The sequence below is a fragment of the Muscardinus avellanarius genome (genome assembly GCF_963383645.1).
Source record: "Muscardinus avellanarius genome assembly, chromosome: 15".
NCBI classification, from domain to species: domain Eukaryota; kingdom Metazoa; phylum Chordata; class Mammalia; order Rodentia; family Gliridae; genus Muscardinus; species Muscardinus avellanarius.
Window position 1 is genome coordinate 6,711,218 of NC_137801.1, and position 22,827 is coordinate 6,734,044.

Here is a 22,827-nt window from a genome sequence, read left to right on the forward strand (position 1 = left end):
ATGTAGAGTGGATACAGTGGGCAGAGAGAGTAACAGAACAGGAAAGGAATGCAGTGTGCTCTAAAATCACTCTTTTTTATCTTTTTTTTTTTTTTTTTTTTTTTTTTGTGGTACTGGGGTTCCTGGAAGCCCTTCTGCCTCCGGGCTACACTCCCAGACCTATTTTTTTTATATTTTTATTTGGAAACACAGTCTCTTAAGCCAGCGCTGCTGGCTTCGAACCTGCGCGATCCTCCTATCTCCGCCTCCCAAGCGCGGGGATTACAAGCGTGTGCCACTACGCCCGGCTTAAAATCATACATTTTCATAAATAATAATCAATAATGGGTTTTTTGACAGCACTGGGGATTGAACCCAGGGGCATTCTACCTCCAAACTACATCCCAGCCCTATTTTTTATTCTTTTTATTTTGAAACAGGGTCTCACTAAGTAGCTGAGGTTGGCTACAAACCCAGATCCTCCTGTCTCAGCCTCCCTAATGCTGGGATTACAAACATGAGCCACCACGCCGGCTGTATAATGTATTTTTTTTAATCCTTTACTAAACTATTACTAGTTTTGAAATTTTGGCCACTATTTTTATTTTTCAAGAATTTTTAATTAATTTGATCAGGTTGTTTCCTGACAGTGCATACTATGTATGTGTATGTTTTCTTTTCGTGGTACTGGGGATTGTACTCAGGGATATTCTTCCTCTGAGTTACACCCCCAGCCCTGTTTCTTTTTCTTTTTCCCCCAGTTTCTTTATTTGAAACAGTCTCACTAAGTTTCAGAGGACCTCTCTGAAGCTGGCTACAAACCTGTGATCCTCCTATCTCAGCCTCCCAAATGTGAGAGGCCACGACCTCAGCTCTCCCAGCCCTCTTTTTAAAAATTAATTTTTTTATGTTTATTTTTATGTGGTTCATATTGAAAATGGCATACATTCAGACTATGTTTGGTGCCCTCTCCCACCCCCCATTTCCCCTTCCCCCCTTCCAACAATGACTGTCCAGGTTTACCATGCTATTTTTAAAATTTGAAACAGTTTCTCACAAAGTTACAAGGTTCTTGTTGATTGCAAACCTTCCACCTTTCTGTCTCAGCTTCCCAAGTACTAAGATATTTTATTATTATTTATGATGATGATGGCACATACCTGTAATCTCAATACTTGGGACACTGAGACAGGACCCCCCAATAATTTAACAAGGCCCTCAATTTAGTGAGACCCCATTTAAAAATAAATAAACTAGCCGGGTGTGGTGGCGCACGCTTGTAATCCCTGCGCTTGGGAGGTGGAGACAGGAGGATTGCGCAGGTTCGAAGCCAGCTGCATGCGCTAGCCTAGGAGACCCTGTTTCCAAAAAAAAAAAAAAAAAAAAAATGTAAAAATAGGTCTGGGAGTGTAGCCCGGAGGTAGAAGGGCTTCCAGGAACCCCAGTACCACCGAATAAACAAACAAACTAACTAACTAACTAGGCCTGGGGGTATAGTTCAGAGGTAGACTGTCCTTGGAACACACATGCGTGCGCGCGCGCGCGCGCACACACACACACACACACACACACACACACACACACACATATTTTACGTATTTTGAAGTTTGGGAATCTGGAACAGGAGAATCACAGGTTCACGACCAGCCCCAGCAACTTAGCAAGGTACTCAGCAACTTAGCGAGACCCTGTTTCAATATAAAATATAAAATAGAACTGTCAATGTAGGTCAGAGGTAGAATGCCCCAGGGTTCAATCCCACAATCACCAAAAAAAAAAAAAAAAAAGAAATAGAAAAAGAAAGATCCTCTGGGTTAAATCCCCAATAGCACATATCACACACGCACACAGGTCTATGAAGGGAATAGAATGTCCAAATATGTAAGTCCTGATTTTATGGGATAGATACTGTTTCCCTAAAAAGCTTACTGTAAAGAGTTGAATCTTATTTCACTATTGGCATTCATTATAAAATTGGAAATCTCAAAATGTGGCAAAAAATGCAATCAAGAATTAGAGTATTTAGCCAGGCGTGATGGTGCACGTTTGTAATCCCAGCATTAAGGAAGCGGAGACTGGAGGACTGCAGTTCAAGGACAGTTTCAGCTGTTTAGTGAGGCCCTTCTCAACTCAGTGACACTCTGCTTCAAAAATAGAAAGACTAAAAAATAGGGCTGGAGATATGGCTCCTAGGTACAATGCCCCTGGGTTTCATCACCACTACTGCAAAACAACAACAAAAAACCAGAATTAGAGTATTTAATTTGCTTATTTTTATTTATTTTTCAGTGCTGGAGATTGAACTCAGGGCCTCATGCATTCCGAGTACTAATTTGAAATAACATGTTAAAATCACTTTCTTGCCGGGCGTGGTGTAACACGCTTGTATACTAGTGCTTGGGAGGCTGAGACAGGAGGATCGCACAGGTTCAAAGCCAGCCTCAGCTACTTAGGAAGGCTGTTAACAAGGGAGGGGCTTGTTAAATTAGGGAGGCTCTCAGCAACTTAGTGAGACCCTGTTTCCAAGTAAAGTATAAAATAGGTCTGGGAATATAGCCCAGAGGTAGAAAAGCCCCTTGGGTTCCATCCTCAGTACCAAACAACAACAACAACAAAATCACTTTCTCATAAAACACAAACCACTGCTATGTTTATAGCAATTATATTAAATATTAAAGCTTAAAATAGTATTTTTACAACTGTTCTCCTAGCATTATTTCTCTTTCTCTCTCTCTCTCTCTCTCTCTCTCTCTCTCTCTCTCTCTCTCTCTCTCTCTCTCTGTGGTACTGGGGTTCCTGGAAGCCCTTCTACCTCTGGGCTACACTCCCAGACCTATTTTTATATTTTTATTTGGAAACAGGGTCTCTTAAGCCAGTGCGTCTGGGAACCTGCACTATCCTCCTGTCTCCGCCTCCCAAGTGTGGGGATTACAAGCGTGCGCCACCATGCCCGACCACTCCTAGCATTATCTCTCTTTGTACCACTTAATTTAAAAAATTAATTTCCATTAAATTTTAATTTTTAAAATTTAGTTTTGAACTTTTCTTTCTCACAGTAAATATTCTAGTTAAGATATTAAGCTTCCCAAAGATTTTATCTTCTGTGTGAACTCTTTATTTTTTAAGGGATGTTAGTGGCTCTGTGGCTGGGCATATAGAATGGTCTTTCCAGTTTTTTATGTGAGGAATCTTTTTTTCTGTTCCCATGCCAACTTTTGTTTGTGCTGTGGATAGTTTACAGAGCTCTTCCACATTCATGGACTCGTGTGAGCCTCCTGTCCCTGCATCGTAAGTATATATATAGTATATATATATATATAGTTGGCCTGTCCCGACACAGAATGGCGTGCCAGGCGTATGCATTGGTGTCTACGGTTTGAAATGACTGTGTTTGGGGCTCTTACTCATTGTGTTATCTTTTGGTCTGTTTGTCTCCCTTCTCATTAGCCCAGTTCTTCAAAACACTTAAATAGTTTGTGGGAGGATATAATAAGAGTTTGTTACATTTTATTTTTATAAAGAACTAATTTTGGAGCATTGAACCAGAAGGAAATACAGTAAATAAGCATGTAACATGCTGCAACATTTTTATCTGGTTGAAAGTATTGGTAGCATTTTGCATTGAGTTAGAATGTAGGTCATTGTAAGTGATTTGTACAGAATGTTGGAAGCGGCCCCACCTTAAAGCCCTAACCAAACTTGTGTGGTAGCAGCTCCAGGATATTTGGCGAGCAGGAAGCAAGCTTGGAGGTGGATTCCTCCAATCCAGGAGAGGTTGATGGTTCAGGTGCAGATGCACCTGCAGCGGTGTACATCCTGGGCAGCACGAGGACGAGAGGATAGCTGTCGCTGCCACTTGACCCGGAAAGAACAAGAAGGAAGTAGTAACAGGCAGTGCTTATTATGTTCCAGGTAGGCCTGGGTTTAAATACGCTACAACGCACTCATCACTCGTGCCTACCTGCGGAATGTTTATGCATTATTACTATTACCATCCTATTTACAGATGAGGAATCTGAGACCCAGCGAGGTTAGTAATTGCCTGCCACGCTCACTCTGAATGTAGTCCTGAAGGGCCGAATCAGGCCTTAGTTTGGAGGGAGACAAAGAAAGAGAGATCATAGAAAACCAAGGGAAGTGAGTGGAGGGCGGAGCAGGGAGTGCAGAAAGGATGCTGAGCCAACAGGGCTGCGAGCCAGAGGCGGGGCTGGGGCAGGGGACAAGGGCGCTGCCAGGTCCTGTGTGAGGCCAGGCTGGCCAGCCAGAGCAGCCTCCCGAAGTGAGGGCCTCCCGGGAAGCAGGCAGCGCTCCTCCACCTGGCCAGGCTGAGGGCGCGGCGTAAGGGAGCAGCACGCAGAGGGCACCTCGTAGTATTTTCGAGCTAGTGCTCCAGACCCTGGCTAATTTGTCAGGGACATGGTGGATAATGGAGCTGATGGAGCCAGGGAGGAAAAGGAGGCATGTGCAGCGCTTCTACCTTCTCAGAGCCTTCCGCGTCAGGGCAACACAGTCAGTCTGGCCATGGCGGGGCGCTGTCATCTTGTCAGTGTCTGCATCAGGCCCACAAGTTCGAGGCCAGCCTGGGCAGCTTGGCGAAGCTCTGTCTCAAAATCAAATGTTAAAAAAAAAGGCTGAGGGCGTGGCTTAGTGGTAGAGCACGTTCCTAGTCTGTGTGCGGCCTCTGTCAGCCCCCAGGACTTGTGCGTGCACGTATGGACACACGCTTCCTCCCTCTTCCTCCTTCCCTCTTCCCAGGTCTCCTCTAGTCACCAGCACGTCCTGCATCTTAACCGCATCCTAACTGACTAGGCTTTCATGGGGCTTCTTGTAGGCATTCTTCGCCAAGTTAGAGTGACCATTTTTGCTTAAGATTATTTGTACCTTTTGCTAGTGCCTGAAATTAATAATAACAAAATAGTGTTATATTGTTATATATTATTATTATTGTTATTTTGTTTCTTGGGAATAGATACCAGAATCTTTAATATAGAATCATAAAATATTAAAACTGGATGGAAGTCAGCCCATTTTTATTATTTTTCCAGTAAGGAGAAATACAACTTGGGAATGACTCAGCCCCTTCTTCACTAGCGTTCTTATGAAGATTGTTTGATACCTGCAAAGTGTAGGCATGTCACAGGTACTCAGATAGACTGGAGGATAGAGCAGCTTTCCCCAGAGGTGGGGATAAAGAGAATAATTAAACTGCTTGGAAGAAAAGTTCTGTCATTCTTGAAAAATAGAGCTTTCATTTAAAATTCTTGTTAGACTTCAAATTTGCCTGTTTCTAGATTTTCTTAAAGTAGGTTGTAGGAAGTCCATGGTATGAGAAGGGATGATATACTTTGCTTCTTACTATGAGGTGTTTTTTTTTGGGGGGGGTGGTACTGGGGTTCGCTGGAAGCCCGTCTACCTCCGGGCTACATTCCCAGACCTATTTTATTTTTATTTGGAAGCAGGGTCTCCTAAGCCAGCTCGGCTGGCTTCAAACCTGCGCGATCCTCCTGTCTCTGCCTCCCAAGCGCGGGGATTACAAGCATGTGCCACCACGCCTGGCTACTATGACTTTTTTTAACCTTGGTTATAAAGAGTATTGATTCTTGAGCTGAATCTATATGCCTGGCATTAGTATCTTCATTTTTGTAGAATGGCCTTGCTAGTTGTAGTATTCTTGGCCGGCAGTTTTCTATTCTTCCCCAACCTACAAGGTTTCTGTTAAGAAATCTGCTGTTAGTCCAATGGTTATTCTTTGATATGTGACTTGAGGTTTTCTCTTGCTGAATTTTGAATTTTCTGTCTTTTTTTACTTTCGAGCTTGCTTGTAGTATACCTTGGAGGGGACTACTTTGGGTTGGGTCTCATTGGTGTTTTCTGATTTTCCTGGACCTGGATGTCTGTATCTCTGCCAAGATGTGGGAAATTTTCAGCTATTGTTGATTAAATATGCTTTCTCTGCCTTCCTCTTTCCTCTCCTTATGAAACTCCCATAATGCAAACACTTTTTGGTTTTTTTTGCTTAGTGGTGCTCCACGGGGTTTTCTTACTCATTTTCATTCTTTTTTCTTTGTTTTCTCTTGACTGTTCATTCAAAAGACCTGTCTTCAAGTTTAGAAATTCTGTTGCTTGGTCTACTCTGCTGTTGTAGCTCTTAACCTTATTTTTGTTTTTTGCATTAAAATTTTTAGCTGTAAGATTTTTCTTCAGTTCATTTGTATGGTATCTGTTGTTGAACTTCTCCTTCAGATCATAAATTTTTTCTTGATTTCATTAATTTTTTTGTATTCTTTCATGCCTCACTGGATTTCCTTCAGATCATTTTGAATTCCTTTTCAGACATTCCATAAATTTCCCTTTTTGAGGTCTGTTCCTGGAGAATTGTTATGCTCCCTAGGAGTGTCATGTTGTTTGGGCTGTGTTGTGTTTCTCGTGCAGCAGTCACTGTGTCTGGTTTTGCGGAGTGCTTTTTTCATGGATACTTCTTCCTGGTGATGGGCGCTCAGGTGTCTTTTGAGTAGGTGTGTTAGTTTGGGTTCTGGATGGACTCGGCCGTGTGGTGTCCGTCTGCAGTGTTTTCAGCTTTAATCTTTGTCACTGGTGTCTGGTTTGCTGGGGGCCTCGGTCGTGGATGTTTGTGTCTGCGGTGGTACAGTACAGTTCTGTTAGCTGTCAGGCTGGGGGTGGACAGTGCGGCTACTGCCTACCGGCTGTGCTCAGCCTCTTTGGGGGAACTGCGGTCTCGCCAGCTCTTGGGCTGCTCCCAAGCATGTGAGGGCACTGAGGGCTGGCCAGCTGTGTGGCAGCCTAACGGGGTGTGACCAGCTCCGGGTGGTCAAGCCGAGTGCATGAGTGCTGCAGTCCAGCTGGCTGTGCGGGAGAGGAAGGGTGCCAGCTGGCTGGCTGTTGGTTCTTGGGGCCCGTCAGGCCAGCCAGCTGTGCAGCGAGCTCACTGGGGTATTCCAGGGCCCCGGGGGCACACATGGATGCTGTGGGCTGGCTCCACACAGGCCGCCTGGTGTCCGGTGAGAGGTCAGTCTGCCGTCGTGCTTATCTTTGCCATTTTCTATGTAATGTGCCTTTACTTCTTCCAGCTGCTTTGAGGAGATGCAGACGTGGAGCGCCAGGATTTAGCACTTGCCCTGCCGAGCTTCCTCTTGCCTTGTTCTCGTCCCTCCTGTATTTACTGTCACCTCTGCCTTTTGAAACGAGAGTGCTTACTGCATGCTTGTCCTACCATTGTGTGATAGACACGCAGGCACTTAGTGTGAGACACCAGGAACGCGGGCCATCATTTGAGGAAAGCTACGGACAGTAGCTGGGCCACTGAGCGAAGGCTGCCGCAGCCTCTGGGTGCCTGGACGCTGAGCGCCTGAGAGTATCCTGGGGCACAACTTCCCACGGAGCTTTGTGTGCGCAGGGCGCCCCAGCTCTCTTCTCAAAGCAAAGTCTTTCAAAGGAGTTACTTTTTTTTTTTTTTTTTTTTGGTGGTACTGGGGTTCATGGAAACCCTTCTACCTCTGGGCTACACTCCCAGACCTATTTTTATACTGTTTTATTTTTTTGGTTTTTTTTGTTTTTTGTTCTTGGTATTTGGTGGTACTGGGGTTCCTGGAAGCCCTTCTACCTCCAGGCTACTTTTTACATTTTTATTTGGAAACAGGGTCTCCTAAGCCAGCACGCGCGGCTGGCTTCGAACCTGTGCGATCCTCCTGTCTCTACCTCCCAAGCACGGGGATTACAAGCGTGCGCCACCACACCCAGCTATACTTTTTTATTTGGAAACAGGTCTCTTAAGCCAGGACAGCTGACTTCAAACCTGCGCGATCCTCCTGTCTCCGCCTCCCAAGCGCGGGGATTACAAGCGTGCACCACCACGCCCAGCAAGGAGTTACTTTTTTAAATATAAGGTGTGGCCAATAACTGAGATGCCCTAAAAGCATCTTTCCTGTTTTCCTGGTATAAAGTACTTGGCTTCTTCCTTTTTTTTTTAAAGGAGTTCTTTTTTTTTTTTTGGTATTTTTTTGGTATTTTTTGGAACCAGGGATTGAACCCAGAGCGCCACACCTGCAAAGCAGGTGCTTTGCCACTGAGCTACATCCCGGCCCCCTTGGCTTCCTTTTTAATCAGCAATCGTAGCTTGACTGCGTCTTTAAACACACTCCTTCCTAGCCAAGCTGCGATTGCTCTCTTCTGCTTCTCTCTGTAAATCTGGATAGAAGCTGTCAGCAATACCCATGCCACAGCCTGAATGCTATACTTCCTTGTGATTCCTCTACTAGATTAATTAATCTATCCCCTTAAAGCGCAGCCTCACTCAGTGCCTCAGTGGTTGGGCAAAAATGTAGACAGTTCTCTGGCAGAATGCAATATGAATGGTCTCTGGTTCACTTCACAGTAGAGGTCTCATTCCCATCTGAAACATCATGAATACAGTCTTTACTGCCTTCTGAGCTCTCACTAGCCTCTCCCATTAAGCTCTTTACAACATTCTAAGCTCTCTCTCTCTCTCTCTCCTGCTTTTCCAAACATTTCCAACCCTCCTACAACCGATTCCAAAGGCCACGTCATTAGGTATAGTCATAGAAATGGCCCTACTTCTAATGCCAATCTTAGTCAGTTTTCTGTCACTGTGACAAATACTTAAAGAAAACAACGTAAGGGGTAAGAATTATCTTGGCTCAGGGTTTCGGAGGTTGTGGGCCATGGTTGCTTGGCCCCATCACTACAGGTCTGTAGCGAGGCGGAGCATCACTGCAGGGTGCATGTGGCAGAGCAGAGCCTGGTACCTCGTGTTGGCGGAGGAGCCGAGGAAAGGAGGAAGGGTCCAGGGACAAAATGTGCCATGCAGAGGTACATGTTCAGTGACCCCCCTCTCAAAATCTCCACCATCTTCCAGTACTGCCACCAGCCGGGGCCAAACCTTCAACACAGCCTTTGGGATGCTGCGGTTCCAAACTGTAACACCAGTTATCCGTTGTGTATAATGAGAGGTCATTTCCCATGGTGATTAGGCTTTCATGGGCAGAAACAGAAGTCTTCCAAATACTAACTTTTAGACATTTAGAAATTGTAAGTATTACCCATGTAGCCTTTTCCTAATTCAACTATTAGCCAGCCTGTTGCCCCCTTCCCTCCTTCCTCCCTCCTTCCCTTCCTTCTTTCCTCCCTCCCTCCCTTCCTTCATTTCTTCCTTCCTTTCATGCCTAAAAGCATCTCATTGCTCACTCATTCTTTTTAAAAATTGTATTCTCTATTTATAAATATTGTCACTAGTCTGATCTTTGCTTAAATGTTTAACCCCTAGGTAGATCATATTATTAGAGAGTTAGGGTTTTATTTATACACACTACTGGCCCTAGTAATAATCCCTTTGGTTGACTTGTTTTTTCTGTATTAATAGTATTTTAGTTGACATGCAGTAATTGTATCTGTTTATGGGGTACATTGTAATAACACACACATATACACACTCACCATATGGAATCAAACTAATTAACAAATATTGCTTTACCTCTTTTTATGGCGGAGACATTTGAAATATGCTCTTAGCTATTTTGAGATAAATTATTACTGACTGTAATCACCTTGCTGTGCAGTAGATCTCAGCACTTACTCCGCTCTCTATTTGAAACTGTGTACCCTGGAGATCCAGCTCAGTGAGGTCACTCAGCATTTGTCTCTGTGCCATACTTATTTCCCTTAGCATTTCTCTGCCAGGTTCATCAGCAATGTCACAAGTGACAGAATTTCTTTCTTTATAAAGGCTAAATTGTGTGTGTGTGTGTGTGTGTGTGTGTGTGTGTGTGTGTGTGTGTGTGTGTTGAGCCCAGGGGTGTTCTACCACTAAGTTATGCCCCCATCCCCCCCTTTCTTGAAGTAGGGTCTCACTAAGCTACCACCTGATGGTCTGGAATCCGAGACCCTTCTGTCTCAGTCTCCCGGGTCCCGAGGTAACAGGTGTACGCCCCGGTGCCCACCTTCCACTTCTTATAGATTTTCTCTACCCATTCCTTACTGATGGATATTTCTGCTGATTCCCTAACTTGGTTATGATTCCAGCTCCTCTGGATATGTACTTAGTAAGGGGATGGCTGGATCCTATGGTAGTTCTAACTTAAGGGTTTTTGAGGAACATTCATAGTATTTATCATAATGGCTGTACTAATTTACATTGCCACCAAGATGTACAAGAGTTCCTTTTTCTCTGTATCCTACTAATACTTGTTATCTTTCTTCTTTTAAGTTCATCTTGACTGGGATGGGGTAAAATATATTTTATAGCAGTTCTGGTGAAAATATAAGCATTAAAAATAGAGACTGTTTCTTCATAATAGCCACTGCACTTTGCTTTTTTCACTTATGTCTTGGAGAGGTTTATTCAAATTAAATTTTATTTTGAAATGTTTAGATTCATAGAAAAGTTGCAGTACTAAAAATAGTACAGAGAACACCCATGTAGCCTTTTTCTAGACTCAGCTATTGTTAACCTGCCTGCCCGCCTCCTTTCTTTTGTGTATGTGTTAGTGGGAATTGAACCCAGGGACATTCTACCTGTGAGTGACCCCCTCGGCCTTTTTATTTTGAGACAGGGTCTCCTGAGGTTGCTGAGAATCTCACTGCTTGTTGAAGCTGCCCCTCACACCTACTGACCTGTCTCAGCCTTCCAGGCACAGGAGCACAGGCGCCGCCACCACGCCCGGCTGATCACGAGCATTTCATCTCGTTTTATTATTTTGCTGTTCTCTCTATCTGTCCACCTGTATACACTATGTCATTTTATTTCTGAATCACTGAGGGTAAATTACACCCATCATTCCGTAGTAACCCTGAATACGTCAGTGTGTATTTCCTGAGGAAAGAGGTACAAGAGGTATTCTGCAGTTAGTGTTGGTTTATAAGCTGCACTTATTCATCAGGGTGGTTTGGTGGTGGTGGTTGTTGTTGTTTTTTGGTGTTTTTTTTTTTGTGGTACTGGGGATGGAACCCAGGGGCATTGTACCTCTGAGGTACACCCCTGCCCTATTTTTTATTCTTTATTTTGAAACAGGTCTCACTAAGTAGCTGAGGCTGTCCGTGAACCTTGATCCTCCTGTCCCAGCCTCCCGGATGCTGGGATTACAAGCGTGCGCACCACATCTGGCTTAGTTTTTTTTTTTTTTTTAATTCTTTTTAGAGTTGTATAGTATAGATATGCCACAATTTGCTTAGCTAGTTCTGTACTGATACCAGTTCGTGTTTGCGGAGAAAGGTCTAAAGAAGCTAGCAAGATACTGAAAAAGCAAAACTAGAAACAGTTTAAATGCTTGTAACAGGAAAATGAATAAAATATGTTATACACCACTGTATTAAATAAGTATGAAAATAAATGAACAGCCACTGCAAGCACTGTGAGCGAGCTCACGGGGCGTACTGAGCGTAAAGTGCAAGGCCCAAACGAAATCCACACGGCGGCAATCTCTCTCTCTCTCTTTATTTTTCTTTCTTAAAGCAAGTTAATGGTGATGAAAACCCAGGGTACTAGGAGACTACTTCTGGAGGCGTGGGTATGAGGCTGGAGTAGTACCCTGGTCGATTCAGTGGTATTGATAATGTTCCAGTTCTTAACTAGTGGATTGTGGATAGGATTTTACTATCATGCTTTAAGTTTAAAAATACATCAAATATATAAAGGCAGCTAGAGGATACTGTCTAAATAGAATTTTAAAAGGGAGGAGTAAAGGCAGTGTGTGATGCACAGGTCTTTTACAAATGTCTTCCATCCCCCAACTTAAAGATGTAAACTCTTTGAGATTTGGGACCATATTTAATGGTTCTGTTTTGGAAATCATGAGACCTAATGTAATTCTTTATACATTATAAGGGCTTTGTCTGTGTTTGTTGATTACATGATTCGCAGTAGTTGTAATTATCTAAACAATATGTTTAGATAATATCTGTTATTATCTAAACGATATGTTAAATACTTCATTTGCAACATTTTTCAAATTCATCTGCCGGGGTAGGAGGGGGAGTCGCATACAAAAAAATGAGAAGTTTCCGGACTGCCTCTGATGTAGTAATTGCATATGGTATTGGAAGGCCATTAAATAGTGGTATTTGGTTTTGAAAACAAAAACATCCTGTTAAATTTTAATGCTAATGTTTAAGGGCTATTACACTGCTTATAAACAGGGACATTTGAAAATAAAAGTTATGGGTGCATCAGTATCACTCATGAAAATGAGTATGTGAGATAAATAATTCTACTAGTTAATTTATACTCTTCAAAATATTGAATTACTCAGGTTAGAAAATGTATCTGTGAGGCTACATTTATATTTCTTTAAGAGAGCCATATGTCATATTAGCTAAGTGAACCCAGCGATTTCACTTGCATTATCTGTGACTTAGTTTGATCCTTGGCTAAAATGCCCTAGTACCCAGCACGCTGAGCCTGGGATTCCCTCCCTCGACTTCCCAGGAAAAGAGAACGGAAACTTTGTACAATAGTAAATCTGCTGCAGAAATAATCACACAATCTTCCAGAATAAAAATAAATAGTTTGGTGATTTTCTGATCTTCTGGACACCACCTGTTAGTCTCCTTGAATGTAGATCTGTGAAATCGGCACATAGTTACACAGCAGTCCGCAGAGTATTTGGAGCGCACACAAGTCTTACGGAGGTCTCCAGAAAGTTTTTCCCAGCTCTGGTCCTGGAGCCAAAACAAATGACCCTCTCCTGTTGAGTGGGCAAGTCATCCGTTCATAATTTTACATTTGTTGATAAGGGTTGTATTTGTCTGCGTAAGTGAGCAATATGTTTGTAAAAAGGTGTCATCCTTAGATCTAAGGCTGTGTTCATACAATGTGTTCATCATAAACTAAAAAAGCATACTTAGAACATAAATATTATTTTTGTTTCTACATGTCAGATTCACAAGCATTAAGATTATTTTAGCAGTCTAAAAATGTGAGATGAACTATTTTTATGAATCATCATGTGTGTGGAATTTATTTTATCCTGCCTTCACAAACAGTACATTACAGTGCTTTGTTATTCTGATCATTTTATTCCTTATTAATTTTCCTTTGTAATAAAGCGTCTTGTGATTAAATTTGGATTAGCAGGTGCATATAGCATTAGCTTCTTCTCAGCTGAATCTTTGCTTCAAAACAACAATAAGAAAATGTAGGGTGCGGCACTGCACTCTTTTTTTTTAATAGCTGAGCAGGAAGTTCGCCTCTGACAGGGTATTGTAATCTGCTTTATCACAGGAGCCTGCTGTTGTGTAACAGAAACTCTAGCTTGTCCTTGCCTGTCTTAAAGCATTGCTTCATGAAGGAAAATAAACTCACTGGAATATTTGTGAAATTCAATTAAAATGCTTTCCCAAGCACTCTATTTTATTGCATGCTGGGACAATTTATTATAGCTTTGTGGCCTTTTAAAAAACATATTAAACCTGTGATTTTTTACTGTTGTAATTAAGTGGTCTGTATCACTGCAGGAGCCCTCTGTGCCGTATTTACATGTGCGGCCAGCGGGGGACGGCGGGGTCCTGCCTCCCTGCCTCAGGCGGCCAGCGGCCTTTCCTCGCGGTGCGATCTGTGCGGTGCGCTTCGCTGTCACTCACAGAAGCCCTTCACTGCCCCGTGGTGTGTTGAAACGTTTAAGTGGAAATGCTTTTCATTAACAAAGAAGGCATTTTCTTCCCTGTCCACATCTTAACTTTCTCCGCTAAGTCTTGCTTTTTTCGCAGCTGAACCTCCACCAGAAATGACAAAGGGTGCGATTGTGCTCGGAGATGGCCGTGAAGATAAGGCCAGCTGAGTTTGTGTGTGTGGGCTGTTGGGGACTGTTTTTCTTCTAGCTCTGTTTATTTTTGTTACTCCTGAAAGCTGGGCACACCTTAAAAACATCCCCGTCCTCCAAGAAAGCTTTAACACCCCCCGGCCTTTGTAAGCCGCTCTGTTGGGATTTACAGGGGCACCTCTGTCACAGCAACGAGTTGGCCGGGTCTCGCTTGACACAAGCTTCAGTGCTAGCCTGCAGCTCTCCACACTGGCGTGAGGCTGCAGGCCCCACACACACCCTGCTGCCCTGGCTTCAGCAGTCAGGAGAGGGGCATGCTCCTGAGCCTGGGTGCCCCTGAGCCTGGGTGCCCCTGAGCCCGGGTACCCCTGAGCCTGCGTACCCCTGAGCCTGCGTACTCCTGAGCCTGGGTGCTCCTGAGCCTGGGTGCCCCTGTGCCTGGGTACTCCTGAGCCTGGGTGCCCCTGAGCCCGGGTGCCCCTGAGCCCGGGTACTCCTGAGCCCGGGTGCCCCTGAGCCCGGGTGCCGCTGAGCCCGGGTACCCCTGAGCCTGGGTACTCCTGAGCCTGGGTGCCCCTGAGCCTGGGTATCCCTGAGCCTGGGTACCCCTGAGCCTGGGTGCCCCTGAGCCTGGGTACCCCTGAGACTGCGTACTCCTGAGCCTGGGTGCCCCTGAGCCCGGGTACCCCTGAGCCTGCGTACTCCTGAGCCTGGGTACTCCTGAGCCTGGGTGCCCCTGTGCCTGGGTACTCCTGAGCCTGGGTGCCCCTGAGCCCGGGTGTCCCTGAGCCCGGGTGCCCCTGAGCCTGGGTACCCCTGAGCCTGGGTACCCCTGAGCCTGGGTGCCCCTGAGCCTGGGTACCCCTGAGCCTGGGTGCCCCTGAGCCTGGGTGCCCCTGAGCCTGGGTACCCCTGAGCCTGGGTACCCCTGAGCCTGGGTGCTCCTGAGCCTGGTACTCTGGTTGCTGCCTCCTCCGCATGGCCCCGCCCCAGCCTGGTGCCTTTGAGTTTTGTTTGTTTAATTTGAAGATGAACTAGTCCTCCATTTTCTGGTTCTGCCTCCTCTTCTGCTTTTTATTTTTTAATTTAATTTAATTTAAATTTTTGGTGTGGTACTGGGGATTGAACCCAGGGGAATTCTACCTCCAACCTACACCCCTAGCCCTATTTTTTATTCTTTATTTTGAAGCAGGGTTTCACTAAATTGCAACAGGACTCACTAAGTAGCTGAGGCTGTCAACCCTCCTGTCTCAGCCTCCTGAGTACTGGAATTACAGCGCCACCATCCTGGCTGCTGCTGCTGCTGTTGGAATGGTGCTGGGGATCACAGCCGTGTGCATCTCCTTCACTTTTTACTCAGGTTTATGGTGGATGGTATTAATCTGAATCACCATTTATTTCTAGCAAAAACCTTTCAGCCCATCTGATAGAATGAGCTGAAACCAGTGTCTTTCAGGGACACCGCCTCTACCAGTCAAATCACAGGTGGAACCAAAGTGCTGGACCTGGACACATTGTCTCCACTAGATTGAATTTATTCTGCTGATGACTTATGGACAAGAAGGCTACTTCCATCTTGGAGCATAGTCTTTATGTTTTGAACTCTCAGAGGATATTTGCATATCATTTACAACACTCATGTCTCGGTAGTGCTTCTAAATCTTCTCAAGGATTAGTTATTTCGTCATCCCTCTCTAGACTCAGCAAGAAGGGATAAAGAAAACTGGAAGTTCATTCTGAAGTACATCTCCAGTGTTGAATGTTGATAAACAACATTCTGATCTGCTCTCTGAATGAGTAAAAAGAAAAGGTGTAATGCTGCTGCAGCCAAGCCCTGTGGGTGGCACTTGGCCGCTGACTCCTCCACCTTGGAGCCGTCCTCGCCTCTGTGAAGCTGGCTCCTTTGGTGGAAGGGAAAGAGGCTCTTCCAGAGCTGTCAGTCACGTCTCAGCACCGCCAGGCGAAGGCCTTGGATCAAGTTTAATGTGCTCTGAGCCGTCAGACTCTGCTTTAGATTTGTTCACCGTCTTACTCTGGCCACGTGGAGCCCCTGGGATTGTTTGGCAGTCTTGGTTAGAATAATAATCTGACATCTTAAAACCTACCTGAGGGAACCAAGGTGAGTGGCAAGAAAACAGGTGCTCTCAGTCCCTGTCCCACTCGCCCCTCCCAGAACTGCAGCCGCCAGAGAGCTGAGGAGAAGCCAGCGGGGTGTAGTTGCCTCCGGGCCTCCACGACCTCTCGAAGTCGGAGCAAGGTGTGTGCTTCTCCGTTCAAGCCTGCAGAGCAAAACCACCTGAGGGGCTGGCCAGACTGCACACCAGGACAGGAAGCGCCATGCCTCATTGTTATTTTTTGCTTTCCTCAGCCAGCATATTCTGTTCTCTAGAGAGCACAGCAACTCCATTAACCCATTGGGGCTTCTCCAGCTTTAGTGTGCATATGAGCATCCTTGAGAGCTCACTTGACCTGCAGCTTCTCAGACCTAGGGTGGAAGGTCGAACCAGGAAGTCTGGTGTGGGAGCTAAAAAGATGCCTTCTAAGCAAGTATGCCAGCCAGGTGTGGTGGGCACTCTTGTAATCTCAGTACTTGGAAGGCTGAGACAGGAGGATCACAGATTTGCAGCCAGCCTCAGCTACCTAGTGAGGCCCTCTGTGAGCTAGTGAGACTTTATTTCAAAATAAAGATTAAAAAATAGGGCTGTGATGTAGCTCAGGTAGTATGCCCCTGGGTTCAAATCCGAGTACTGTAAAAAATTTTTTAAAGTATCTTGCACTATACACAGGAATCTCTGTCTTGACTTTATTCCACCTTGTTCCACAAAAGATTTCAGTAACCCAAGGGTCAGGGTCAGAATAAAGCAAAATGCTGCTTATCCCTTAAACACACGGAGTTTAAAACAGGATCCCAGGAAGCCTCTTATTCTACTTAATACACTAGGGAGCCCACCAGCCCATTGGAAATGCACCGCAAGGCCCGGCAGCTCCTACGAGATCCTCCCTGGCTGTGTTTTACAGATGAATGCATTTTCTGCAAGTTAGTCTAACACAGTCACTGAATGTTTGCTGTAGTCTGCATGTGACAGCCATGTTTTAGAATCTTGGCAATATAGAGACCAATGTCTTTCTCAAAAATGTGGCTAGCGTCCAACTCGGCTATGCCTCTTTTTATTTATTTATTTATTTTTTTGGTGGTACTGGGGTTCTTGGAAGCCCTTCTACCTCCGGGTTACATGCCCAGACCTTTTTTTATACTTTTTATTTGGAAACAGGGTCTCTTAAGCCAGCATGGCTGACTTCGAACCTGCGCGATCCTCCTGTCTCCGCCTCCCAAGCGTGGGGATTACAAGCGTGCACACCAGCCCAGCAGCTGTGCCTCTTCAGAGTGCACACCTGAAGGAGGCGAGAACACCACCTCCACGTCCGCCAGCGTTACCCACAGCAGCCCAGACAGAGCACCCCACGTGCCCAAATTCAAACAAATCGGGAAAGAAAATGGGGCTCATGTCTATAATGGATTATTACTCAGACGCAAATAAAGGATATCTTGCTGTTTGCCACAATGTGGATGGACCTGCAGAATGTGGTTCTAAGAGAAAGGAACCAGACATAAAAAGGAAACATCGAATGGTCTCACTCACATATGGAGTGTATTTTTTAAGAATTCAAATACAAGCCGGGCATGGTGGTGCACACTTATAATCCCAGTGCTTGGGAGGCTGAGACAGGAGGATCGCACAGGTTCGAAGCCAGCCTCAGCTACTTAGTGAGGCTCTCAGCAACTCAGTGAGACCCTGTTTCCAAATAAAATATAAAATAAGTCGGGGGCATAGCAAGGAGGTAGAAGCCCCTGAGTTCCAGCCCCAGGACCATGGAAAGAAAGAAAGAAAGAAAGAAAGAAAGAAAGAAAGAAAGAAAGAAGAGAGAGAGAGAAGTTCAAATACAAAGCGAGGGAGAGTGTGGCAGTGGTTACTAATGGGGAGGGGTAGAGATGCCGTCACACAGTGCACAATATGAAGAATCAGCTGTGTCAAGATCTAACTAGGACAGGAGGACCAAACTGTGCTGTATCAGGGACTTTTGCTAATTAAGTAAATTTTAACTGCTCTTGTCACCGACACACAGAAGGTAACTGTGTGAGAGGGTAGAGGTTAATGTGTTTCACCATAGAAACCATTTTACTACCTGTATGTATCCCATAGCATCATGGCGTAGTCCTCAAATATACGGGATAAAATGTATTTTTCAAAGCCCAAGCCTTCCAGCGAGGCTGGGATGGGGCCTGCCATGAGGCAAGGCTGGTGCTGGGGCCTCGTAGGCTGGGATCGGAGCCTGCCGAGGGGTGAGGCTGGTGCCGGGGCTAACAAGGCCGGGATCGGAGCCTGCCATGTGGCGAGGCCAGTGCTGGGGTCAGCAAGGCTGGGATCAGTGCCTGCTGTGCGGTGAGGCTGTAGCTGGAGCCAACAAGGCCAGAATAGGAGTTTGCCGTAAGGCAAGGCCGGTGCCGGGGCCTTCAAGAGTGGGATCAGAACTTGTAATCCAGCATACACAGAGAAATATCAGAAAAAAAATCAGATGCTTTCCCTAATATGCAAAAACTAGGAAGAAATGGGTAATAGGAGGAAATCTAGTTGAAGAAAGGGCCCTATGGAGGAGCAATTAAGGTGACCAATCAGAGAGGATAGGATGGGGGAAGATGGAATCTCTTTAAAACACATGATGTACGTAAACAAATAAATCAAAGTTAATCACCAATCAAGCATGGGATCGAGGGAGGGGGAGGGAATGGGATGGGGATTGGATAAAGGCTAATTGGATGATGTGTGCTTGGATATCCTCATAAGTCTTGTAGTTCATTGAGATGTTTGACTACAGTGCACCAATAAAAATATATTTTAAAAAAACGCCCGAGCCTTGCAAGGCATGGTGGTGTACACCAGTCATCCAGCTGCTCAGACAGATCACCAGTTTGAGGCTAGCCTCTGTAACTTAGTGACACCCTGTCTCAAATAAAAATGGGTGGGATGTGTCTCAGTGGCAGAATGCTTGCCTAACATGTTAGGCCCTGGGGTTCCATCCTCAGCACTGAAGAGATGAAGGGGGAAAAAAGGACCAAGCTTTGAGATGGAATGAGGTTCTGTGTACTGAGGTGGTGTGTGAAGAAAGGGAGGTGTCAAAACATTCCTATGTGTCTGGGTTTTGTGACTAAGAAACACTGTTGGCGGTAATATTGGGGGCATGGAAGATGAAGACTGAAGGCTTGAGTTCTGAGTGTGTTTCACCTATGGAGACACCCAGAAGAGAGGTCTCAAATAGGCTGCTGAGTCTAGGTCCGAGTGTTACAAATGTAGCCGTGACCACAAGGTGCTGGGAGAAAATCCCTCCAAGACCCCGACAGACATCCTCCAGGTTGTATGTTACTGTTTTATGTATAATAATTTATATCTCATAGTCTTTATAATCAAGCTTAATGTTGCTAAAGTGCATTCTCAACTTTAATATATAGCAATGATAGAAAAAAAGAAATGGGATAAAAAGTAAATGGGATGGTTAAAAATAAATGGGACGATACGGCAAACCCTTCAGTTGCCTTTAAAGAATATTAGAGTTATTCACAAAGGAAAAACAATCTCTGTTTAAAACTAAATGAAAAGCTGGGCGTGGTGGTGCATGCTTGTAATCCCAGCATTTGGGAGGCTGAGACCAGAGGATCATGGTTCGCCAACAGCCTCAGCTACTTAGGCCCTTTGCAAGTTAGTGAGACCCTGTTTCAAAATAAAGAATAAAAAATAGTGCTAGGGGTGAAGCTCGGAGGTAGAATGCCCCGGGGTTCCATCCCAAGACCCTCCCCCCCAAAAAAGTAAATGAACTTTTAAAAACTGAAATCTATAATACTGAATTGAGATTAAGAGAATCCAAACTTTAGGACAAATAAATAGATTGCACTCTTTATACTTATTTTCTCCTCGGCGCACAAGTGAAAGGATGGTGGCCTACTTGTCACGTGATGTTTAGTGGTGACAGGCAGGCCTCAGTATGCACGGGCCCAGCTCCCACCACCATAACAGTAGACACTAGCAACACATTGACAGAATGTTGCATGCAGAATCGATTCCAGGGTCCTACCATATCAGAAATAGCAGTCCCAGTACTTGGGAGGCTGAGACAGGAGGATCGCAGGTTTGCAGGCAGCCTCAGCAGCTTAGTGAGGCTCTCAGCAACTTAATGAGATACTGTTTCCAAATAAAAAGTAAAATAGGGCTGGGAGTATAGCCCAGAGGTAAAAAGCCCCTGGGTTTTGCCCCCAGTACATACACACATGCACACACGTGCGCACACACACACACTAGTTTTCAGCGGGACGTGGTGGCACAAACCTGTAATCCCAGTGAGATCCTGTTTCAAAATAAAACATAAAATAGGACTAGGGGTGTATCCTGAAGGTAGAATATCCCTGGGGTCAATCCCCAGTACCACAAAAAAGAAAGAAAGAAGGAAGGAAATATTAGTTTCCTGAAATTCCGTAAGCCTTCTGTGTATACCACACTCTGGTGCTGGGGAACTCTGTTTTGCAGTGAAGCTGTTTTTGCATACCTCATCATCCAGGCTCCTTGTGGGTTCTATCGTGTGTGTCTTTATAGTTCCTTGCGTGGCACTTTGCCTGGAATAGGCTCTAAACTTGATATTTTTATGCAAATGATGAATAAATGAAGAAAAGTATATGTAGTATTGACATTCAGAATATTCATAAGTTGAAAATGTAAGTTTCATAAACAGAAAGCAGGAACAATCTTAAAATGCTGGACAGAATCGATTTATTAACATTTAATCAGAAAAAGATTTTCTGAATTTTGTAAGGGAATTTTACATGCTGTGATGTGGAAGAGTCTAGTATGAAGTTGAGCCATGAGTTTAACTACTAGACTGGAGGCAAGCTGTTGTCCCCACGCAGAAGCAGGTGAATCTTCTGCATTAGAAGGTGGATCAGGACGCAGGGGCGGAGGGAGAGGAGCTCCGTGGCTCTCCAGTGTCCTGGCGCAGTCTTGAGCATGTGAGTCCACGTGGGTCTCGGCTCCATCCCTCCAGTCCTTCTGAGGCACCGAGTAGTGATTCTAGTAGATCTGGGCAAGGCCAGAAGGAGTTTTCTAGCCAAATAGGATTTGAGTGGCTTTTTTAAGTTTAGCATTATTACAGTGTAAAATCACTGTTAGCAGAGATTTGTCAGTGCTTTGCCACTTCCTCTTTTTCTCCACATTCCAGATTTTTATCAATGAATATATATTACTTTTTTTTTTTTTTTTTTGGTGGTACTGGGGGTGGAACCCAGAGGCTTTCTACCTCCAGGCTATACTCCCAGGCCCATTTTTATATTTTATTTGGAAACAGGGTCTCACTAAGTTGCTGAGAGCCTCACTCAGTAGCTGAGGCTGGCTTTGAACCTGTGCGATCCTCCTGTCTCAGCCTCCCGAGTGCAGGGATTACAAGCGTGCGCCACCACACCCGGCTATATATTACTTTTAAATCAATTTTTTTTGTGTGGTACTGGGGATGGAACTCAGGGACATTCTACCTCTGAGCTACACCCTAGCCCTTTTTTTATTATTATTTATTTTGAAACAGGGTCACACTGAGTTGCAAAGGGCCTCACTAGGTAGCTGAGGTTGTATGCGAACTGTGATCCTCCCGTCTCAGCCTCCCGAATGCTTGGATGACAAGCGTGCGCCACCATGCCCAGCTAAATCAATTTTTTTTTTTTTTTTTTTTTTTGGTGGTACTGGGGTTCCTGGAAGCCCTTCTTCCTCCGGGCTACACTCCCAGACATATTTTATATTTTTGAAACAGGGTCTCTTACACCAGCACGGCTGGCTTCGAACCTGCGCGATCCTCCTGTCTCCGCCTCCCAAGCGCGGGGATTACAAGCGTGCGCCACCACACCCGGCTTAAATCAAATATTTTTAAAAATAATTTGACGCCGGGCGTGGTGGCGCACGCTTGTAATCCCCGCGCTTGGGAGGCAGAGACAGGAGGATTGCGCAGGTTCGAAGCCAGTCACGCGCGCTGGCTTAGGAGACCCTGTTTCCAAATAAAAAAGTAAAAATAGGTCTGGGAGTGTAGCCCGGAGGTAGAAGGGCTTCCAGGAACCCCAGTACCACCAAAAAATAAATAAAAATAAAAATAATTTGACAAGAATTGCTTCCTTGATCGCCTTTCTCTCTTTTCAGTCTTGGCCTGACTATGAGGATATCTATAAAAACATGATTGAAGTCGCCACCTTCTTAGACTTGCCTCGTTTTCCAGATATAACTGAAGACTGCTACCTGCATCCCAACACCCTGTGTATGAAATACTTGATGGAGGTCAATCTTCCTGGTAAGTTGATGTGTACGTGAGGGAGCTGTCACGACTGGGACCGTGGTACCCAGAACATCAGATCCTTCCAGTCACAGACACCGAGAGCCACCGAAAGGGCCGTAGCAGCAGGGAGTTCCATTTCAAAACCCTTGCTTAAGATAGTCCAGAGCTTTCTAAATGGTTTAAGAGACATTACTCAGATATAATGACCCATTTTGGTGTGAGACATCTGTCCTGGAGAGAATGGATGTGTTTTTTAGAGCAAGTTTCCTGATTGCAAGCAAAGTAGCAAATAGTTGTATCTGTTACTCATGCCCTATCTAAAATGAAGCAGCACCTTGATTTGCCAGAAGCATTATTACTGCATAATGAATTGATTTTAAAAATCACAATTGCTAAACTACGGTAACATTTTTGTTGTTTGATAGTATATGCTGTTTCCAATTTCTAAAATGAACGGCGATGGAAGCCTAGTCAGGTGGTAGTGAGCTCTTTAAGGCAGTGCCGCGAACTGTGAGAGGAGCCTCACCATCCCCTGCGCACAGTGCACCGAGACACAGGCAACCCGATGGAATCTGCTGAGGGAAGCCAGCCCGGAATTTCTTGCTAGACTGGAAATGTGAGAAATTCAGGACTTTTAGTCTTAGGAGAAAATACAAACATGCTATGACTACATCATTACTTAAGCAATATAAAAAATGTGAAT

The 22,827-nt window shown here is 44.9% G+C and overlaps 1 protein-coding gene across 1 annotated transcript in view; it reads left to right on the forward strand.

Annotated features, from left to right (window-relative positions):
- TAF1B (TATA-box binding protein associated factor, RNA polymerase I subunit B) overlaps window positions 1-22,827 on the forward strand; it is a gene marked incomplete at both ends in the record, with an annotated part of 68,066 nt that overhangs the window by 28,755 nt on the left and 16,484 nt on the right. The window contains one exon of the mRNA XM_080711222.1: window positions 21,992-22,139. Coding sequence (XP_080567348.1) covers window positions 21,992-22,139 — 148 coding nt within the window. The remainder of the gene's footprint in view (window positions 1-21,991; window positions 22,140-22,827) is intronic.